The sequence below is a fragment of the Gossypium hirsutum genome, chromosome A13 (assembly GCF_007990345.1).
Source record: "Gossypium hirsutum isolate 1008001.06 chromosome A13, Gossypium_hirsutum_v2.1, whole genome shotgun sequence".
Lineage (NCBI taxonomy): Eukaryota > Viridiplantae > Streptophyta > Magnoliopsida > Malvales > Malvaceae > Gossypium > Gossypium hirsutum.
The window spans coordinates 98,833,743-98,842,191 of NC_053436.1; the positions used below are offsets into that span (position 1 = coordinate 98,833,743).

At 29.4% G+C, this 8,449-nt stretch overlaps 1 protein-coding gene across 1 annotated transcript; it reads left to right on the forward strand.

Annotated features, from left to right (window-relative positions):
- The first annotated feature begins 1,755 nt into the window (after nt 1-1,755).
- On the forward strand, nt 1,756-2,740 carry LOC107911335 (probable glutathione S-transferase). Its single transcript, XM_016839191.2, has 2 exons — nt 1,756-2,141; nt 2,229-2,740. Exons 1-2 carry the CDS (start codon nt 1,827-1,829, stop codon nt 2,571-2,573), a joined length of 660 nt encoding a protein of 219 aa, XP_016694680.1. The 5' UTR covers nt 1,756-1,826; the 3' UTR covers nt 2,574-2,740.
- The last annotated feature ends 5,709 nt before the right edge of the window (nt 2,741-8,449 follow it).

Genomic DNA, 8,449 nt, shown 5'->3' on the forward strand with positions numbered 1-8,449 from the left:
TTGAATATTACCTTCCATGCTCAAAAGTGAGGAAAAGCCTGGGTAAATTGCCTTCCCCTTGTGTTAATGTGACCCCCAAAGCAACAGCATCTTGGTTTGAAGCTGCAACAGCCATGCCTGAGTAACTGCAGAAGAATATGAAGCAATTGGGTTAAAGCTTTGGCCTTAGATCGTTACCTTTGAAGTTTGGAGGAATCACTTGCAGAGATGCAGTATAGGATTGATTTGAAAACATGAGGCATCTCCATTTTCTCTTTTCCTCGTTCTTCTTCTTCTCCTCCTCTTCTCCTTCTTGTTTTTTTTCTTCTTTTTCTCTTCTTAAACCCTAAATTAGTTCTAACAGGGTTGTTAAATTGGTGGTAACCGGCCAACTAGAGGGTTTTTTAACACCAAGCACGTCGTCATCTGCCATGTCACTTTGCCGTAACGTCAATGACAGAAAATGGCAAAAAGGACTGTTTTGTCACTTTTTCAAAGTTAAGTGACTAAAATGAAACCAAAGTGACTGTTTTGTCAGCTACCTCAAAGTTGAGTGACTGTTAGTGCAATTTACCCTTTTATGTTATTGACAAAGTGATTTTTGACTTTGTTATTAAAACAATTTAATTAGAAATCGTGTATAGCACAAGGGGGAAATTAAAACCAGTATTAAATAAAAGCATCATCCTATTTAAGGGATATAAACATTAATTGAATAATTCCAGACAAGACTTTCGCAATTTTAAATTACATCATTGGTCCTTGCGGCTTTAAATTTTGTGTTAACTAGATTTCAGACCTTTATATAACTTTTCTTCTGTTTTTTTTTAAATTTTAAAAAATTATACTTTCTAGAAGTATTTCAATTTATTTTAAATTACATATTAGTAATTTCTTTTCTACCATTTGAAAACCAATTTACACTCTTTAGATATATTAAAATTATTATGCACACCATAAATTTTAATTTAATAACACAAAGTTGACCTTTTATATTGATTTGTTATATATTTTTACTTCTTGAACCAAATTGATTCAAGCATATGTTTTCTGCAACTAAAAAATGCACCATTAAGATAGTTCTCAAAATCGTTTAAATTTTTAACATTATAAAAATAACTATATTTTGTATTATAGTTAAGCAGACCTATATTTAATTTAAATAAAAATATTAAAAATTTTGAGTTTAACTTTTTTAAAAATTAATATGATTTAAAACTACATTATAAAAAATAAAAAATAATTATATATTTTAAATTGATGCATACAATCATCTTATTCATCCCACGGATATACAAGCTAGTTTATAATATAATAAAGATAACATAAGATTACAAATAAAAAATTTTCAACTTACAATTGCAACAATTAATTTTTTAATATTTTATTATACTTTTATAGTACATTTATCAACTCCTAACTTTATTTTTAGAGTCTAAAAATTTTATTGGAAATATAGTAAAAATTAAATATTAACTCTAAAATTAACATGTTATATCATCATTTCATTAAGACTGTAATCACAGTTAATGAATGGATAATGAAAATGTTACAACCCAATAAAGTTAGTAACAAAAATGTAATATTTGATAGCTAAGTGAGTATTTCGAATTTACCCTCTTATTTGCACTCTACCGTCTACTAGAAGAGAAATTAAAGGAAGAAAAGTCGGGGTGGACCCTTGACAGAGACATCTGGCTTTAGTTTAGTACCAAGGCAAGAAAGCCCTGGAATTGTACCCCCGGAGACTTCTACAACATTCACTCCATGTTTCATTTGCCCTTTTATAGAAACACACATCTTCACTTGTACCACAGGCAAAAGATCGAAAGAGTAAAAACAAGAAAATGGCAGATGATATAATCCTGCTGGACTTTTGGTCTAGTCCATTTGCAATGAGGGTGAGAATTGCATTAGCAGAGAAAGGAATAGAGTATGAAGCAAGGGAAGAGGATTTGAGCAACAAAAGTAGCCTACTTTTGAAGATGAATCCAGTTCACAAGCAAATCCCAGTGTTGATTCACAAGGGTAGACCCGTTTGTGAATCCCTCATCACTGTTCAATACATTGATGAGGTTTGGTCTCACAAATCTCCTCTGCTCCCTTCTCATCCTTATCACAGAGCCAATGCCAAGTTCTGGGCTGACTTTGCTGACAAAAAGGTTACACCTTACCCTACAACATCAGTATGATTTAACCAATTTTCTTCAGTCTTGTATTTGTTTAAACATTGAATATGAAAACTGCAGATATATCCCACTGGGAAGTTAGTATGGGGTGCAACAGGTGAGGTCCAAGAAGGTGCAAAGAAAGAGCTAATTGAGAGCATGAAGGTGCTAGAAGGAGAGCTTGGAGACAAGCCTTACTTCGGGGGTGAGAGCTTTGGGTTTACAGATGTGGCATTGATTCCCTTCTACACTTGGTTTTACTCGTTGGAAACCTGTGGGGATTTCAGCATTATTGCAAACTGCCCAAATTTGGTAGCATGGGCTAAAAGATGCATGCAAAGGGAAAGTGTATCCAAATCTCTGCCAGACCAATATAAAGTTTATTGCTTTCTCGTGGAACTTAAGAAGAAGTTTGAAGCCAAATAAGATGGTTTATTTACTACCCATTTTTAGGCCTTTATATAAACTCAGCTTGTTAATATGAAGGCATGTTTTTTGGTGTAATCAGTATAACTTTCCACTTTGAATGTGTCTTTGTTTAATAACTCAACTAGTTTTTGTCTTTGAAGTTCTAATTCCACTATCAAAATTGTTTTTTTTTCTTTTAATATACTTTAAGAATACATGTCATTCTACTTGTTCCATTGCAATTATTAAAAGTTCTATTAGCTATGCCAATGGATGAAATATTTCCCTCTTTAATTATTAGTGCAATATACGGATCCATTGATAATAGCATATCAATTGCTTCGTGTATCTTTGCGTCACGGGGGAAAGATGTTTATAGATTTTGTTAACACACCATTTTGCCAACGATTTTAAATAGTAAACCTTGACTTGTTGCTTAAAAATGGTTTTATCAAAGTTTATTATGATTTTTATGCATTTTGGTGGATGAATATTCAGCTCCAACATGTTTTATGAATGAATTTTGCATTTATATGTTTGTCTTTTAGTTTTAGTTTTTTTTTTTCAATTTCTATGTTTAAAGGTGTTTTGAAATGAGTTTAAAGTGTTTTAAACTCAAAAATTTTGTCCCTTGCATCTTAGGTTCGATATTCATGGTATAGGTGTCGGTTTTCAGACTTTAAAGGGTTAAAAATTCATAACAGGTGTTTAGAGCCTAGTACCCTTGCTATGGATATTGATATTTAACTTGGCAGAATGTAATATTCCATGGTACAGGGACAAAGTTCCGGTATCTGAGGCCTTAGGTACTGATATCTAAACCCTGAACAATACCACTGTATCATTTTAATATTTTTAAACCTTTTAAGGCTCGTATTCGATCCCAAATACCTCTGAACACCTACAAATCAATCTAAATGCTACTTTTGTTGCTCAATTTCTCTTCCTCCGTTCTCCACCAATGCAATACTCACCCTCATTGCTAATGGGCTAGACCAAAAGTCCAGTAAGATAAGTTTCATTTGCCATTTTCTTTTCTTTTTTCTCTTGATCTTCTGCATGTAGTACAAGTGAAAAATTTGTTTAAATAAAAGGGAGTTTGAACCCAAATACAAAAGTTATAACTTTTTAACTTTTGCGTTTGGAAAAAGAACATTTTTAGAGTAAAATGATGTTTTCAACCATTATTTATAATTTGGTGTCTATTATGTAATATCTATCTTAGTGAAATATTTTTTTAGAATATTTATCATGTTTTAATAGTCACAATTGAAAAGCTACAAGTGATCTAAATGTTATATCACTTGATTATTAATAAAGAGTTGTCACTATTCATAGTGATAAGGTATGTCCATTAAATATCAAAAGTTATGTCACTTGATTAGTTAATAAAGAATTATAATTATTCAAGTATATATCTATTGAATAGTTAAGCTTACTGGTAATACATGTGACTATCCTAATAAGCAATTTGGATAGCTATGTCTATGTAAAGAGGTATGAGAAATCTTATAAATAAGAGTAAACTTTTATTTGCATGGACAATAAAAAAAACATACAAACAAAACTTCTTTCTATTCTCTAACCATTTTTCATGTTCAAATATTGGTGCATAAAGAATTACTGTAAAAGTTCTTTACAAAAATTGATACTCTTGCTATGTTTCACTCAATATTCAGTGGATTGCTTTCGTCAGTGCAAAATGTGGACAATCATTAGGGTCATTGTATGCTCAAGGTTCATTTTCTTTAACTCTTTTACACACTAAAATATAGGTGGGGGTGAATAGAACCTTATAGGTGGGGGCGAATAGAACCTTAAAGAAAATGACATTGTTACACACCGTGAAGCCTTCGTTAATTTCTCATAAATTTATTTTATCTTCACCAACATATACGGGGTATATACTTATTTCTTTATTAAAATTTATTTCAAATGTATAACAATATATATTATAATTTATTACATAATGTTTACAATATAGTTTATATATTTAAATTAAGCTTTACATATAAATAATATTATTTATGTAAAAATATTTTATAATTTATTATTTATATATCAAAATATTAATAATAAGTTACAATAAATTATTTTTAAGATTTTTTTAGTGAAATATCATGATATTAACAAATTTAAATATTATTAAAATATATATATTTTTATTTTATTACATAATGTTTAAAATAAACATTTATTCTTAAATCTTATTAGAAACGAGTAAGGCACTAGTTCTAAACTTACCGAGGCCTATCAACAATGTGACATACAGTGTATAGCATGGTCTTTTAAATTAATTTTTCAAGTTTATTTTATAAATTAATCAACTTTAAATCAGAATATAGTTAATAAAAAGTATAATGAGCCAAGAATGGAAAAGTTAAGATAAAATTCATCAATGAATTTTTTTAAAAATTGTAATCATTGGGTGAGGTTGATTTCTTGGAGAGAATTTTTTGAAGTGGACAAAATCGAAGATAATTTATCGAAAATTTAAGTAGTCCGATCGACTGCATAATAAATAACACTTCCAAAAGATGTTTAAAAAGCCGCTTTTTGAATAATTTTAATAGAATTTAATCTAAACATTTTAAACTCCTCTCAACTCTTAAGAATACTAAATATTTAAAGAAAAATTATTTGGTACACTGTAATTAGAGTTTTTAAGCTCCACAAGTAAAGATAGGAGATTGAAAAGTGTCTTATACATGTATGGTAAAATAATAAAAAATAAATATTTTTAATAAAAGAAACATATGCTAATTTTTTAAATTTATTTGTGGAATAAAATAATAAACTATCAATGTATCAAATACTCACCCATATTTAAAATAATAAAACACAATTTTTCATGAAAAAAAACTTCCAAGGTAAACTTTTCAAAATTATTTTTTAACTGCAATTGTTAGAGATTAACTTTATTTTTGGAAGCGGAAGAAATCCTGACATAGTGATAATACTTCGAGATTATTAAAGTCTTGCTTGAAACGTGTTGGTTTGGATCCATTGTAAAATTGGCTTACTATCGTTTCTTAAATATTTGTACTTTCCTTGGGTTGTTAATTGGTCAGGCCTAAAGCTTTGGCCCAATTTAAAAAAAAAAAAGACCAAATCTATATGAAAATGCTGGCCTTCAGATTTCATAGTGATAGATTGAAGGAGCAGTTCTCAACAAGTTCTCATTTGTTATAAACCTCCCTATCCTTTTATTTATTTATTCATAAGTAGGGGATGATAATATTTAAGGAAAAGTGTGAAACAAACAAAGGGTATGTGGATGAGAGTTTCTTGACTGATTGTGCACGTGCGCATTAAAACATTGAATTTATATAATGATTTTTAAAGTCTTGTTTTACTGCAAGTGTACAGGTCAGTTGTAATATTTATAGTGTTACAATAAAATACCGAAGTATTCTAAGGATCAAACCCAAAAGAAGAGGCGATTGAGCAATAACTAGCATACACAATAGAGTCTATGTGGTTACTAATATGATTTATAGTACGACAGCACATAAAAGATGATTTTTGCAAGAAAATTAAATATTCTACCCTAATGACTAAATTGCAAGAAATGCAAACTAAAAGGACAATATAACAAATAACTAATGAGAGCTAATTGACTTCGATATAGTTCACCAAATTTCGTACTCAGGACATAAATAACTTAAATTACTAAGTGACTCTATTTTATCTTCCGATTTCAATTTTACCAACTTAGACGAATTAGGTCTGTCTTATCTTCCAACCTCACCAATTAATCTGGGACTAACGAATGGGTGCACGACAAGATTACCTTTTGGTCTCACTTTATCTTAATATTCCCTTAGGGGCATCACTACCTAAGTTCTTAGTTCTGTTCAAATTAGTCCGATTTGTTACGATTTAGTCATTTGTTCAAAGAGTTTAGTTTATCTAGATCTCCATCAACCAACCTCCTTAATGGTTTAGCTACATATACTCAAAGTGAAGAAAATAAACATAGTAATGGAAAACAAGATAGTTATGAAAGTAAAGTTTGAGAAAAATATAAAGTTGAGATTTTTATACAAGAAAATTTAAATAGCATGAAATCAAAAACATTTAACAGGGAAATCTAAAGCAAGAAACATAAAATCAACAAGTTTTGATAGATTTAAAGTAAAATAAACTAAAATACATTAAACTAAAGTTTAGAGAGTCTTGAAAGAGAAGTACATAGACTGGAAATGTAAATAAACATTTGCTATAGTGTTAACCAACTTAACAAACATAAAGAACAAGAAGAACAAGAATTAAATGCAGAAAAATAAACTCTAATCTAAAGTAGAAGAGAAAAATAAAAACCCTAGAAAAAGTGTAGAGAAAACTAAAGAAAACCTAGAGAAAACTAAAACTAAAACTAAAACTAAACCTAAACTAATGTGTGTGTGTCTCTTCCTCAGCAATTTTTAGTTGTTTTGAAGTGTATTCTGATGACTTTTTGGTGCCAAAAATGCTTCTACACGGGCCTTGTGTGATTGGTGGGCTAGGTAGACAAATGTTGCCCTCTTTGTTCAAGTTTGTCCCTTTCACGAAGGTGATATCACGATATCTTGAGTAGTGTTGAAACTTGGGGTTTTCCTTTGGAGGTGGATATCACGATACCACTGAAGGTAGTCATTGGTCTTCAATATTTTCGAAGGTATCGCAATCCCAAGGGTTGGATATCTCCATACCTTTACCCTAGGAACCGTCCTTGCTCGTTTTCGATCTCCGACATGTCCTTACAGCACTTAAACACACGTGAGGCCTCCAAATGGCACTAGCGGCCAAGTTAGGTAAAAAAATGGACAAAATTGAGGCATTTTCACTTATTATCTGAAAATATGAAAATAAAGAAAATAAAAAAAAACTATACTAAATTCTATTTTGCTCGAGAAAAAGCTCCTTAAATAAAAAAAAACTATACTAAACTCTATTTTGCTCGAGAAAAAGCTCCTTAAGTGTATCGAAAATGCCAGACCCAAGTAATAAGGTGCTACGACATAATTCAACAATTCAATAAATACCTTACTTAATGAAAATTTAATTATTTATCGATAAATTACGGTATAATTAAATATATTAAATAATTATAATTCTTCAAGGAGCTAATTACATAATACAAGCATATAGTAAGAATGGATTGTAAAATTATGAAGTTAAAAGTCAATATTGGAAATTCACATATGGTAATGATACCAAATCAATACCTTTTGAAAATAGATACCAATATTCAATTCTATTTACTTGAAAATCAATGGTATCGATATTTATTTTATGGTATTGATATTTTATGAAAAAATATCAATAGTTAAATAAAAATCAATACCATTATGACATTCTATTTATTTTAAAACTGTTCATATGGTCAAGTATCGATACCAATGCCAAAATATCAATACCTAACATCAAAATGGTAAAATTTCATCTTTTAAGAGTTTATACCATGCCAAATTTACCTAGCAATCAAAATACAATAATATCATTTATTCAAACACTTAAAATCTAACCAATATGCCTTCATTGACACCACAATTCAATATTGAAACAATATCACGTTTCACACCAACTAACAACATTCAAATTCATATATTCATACATAAAGCATACATATAAAATTACCATATTTCAAATGCCATAATAAGGCCTTTCCAAATGACCAAAAACAAGTTCACTTAGGCATAAACATACCAAAACTAAAATCATATATATATGCAATTACTTATCTACTTTGTATTAATTAAAGTTATACCACATGAAACCATTACTCAATTTATGCACCTAACATAGTTATTAAATTCATACTAACATATATAAACACATTAATTATATATTTTTTTAGCCAAAACACAAAAATGTCCATTAACATACAAAATAGGCTTATAACTTAAAAG

Coding starts and splice junctions, on each gene's coding strand:
- LOC107911335 (XM_016839191.2), top strand. CDS start 1,827: ATGGCAGATGATATAATCCTGCTGGACTTTTGGTCTAGTCCATTTGCA. Junction 2,142..2,228: donor CTGACTTTGCTGACAAAAAG/GTTACACCTTAC, acceptor TGAAAACTGCAG/ATATATCCCACTGGGAAGTT.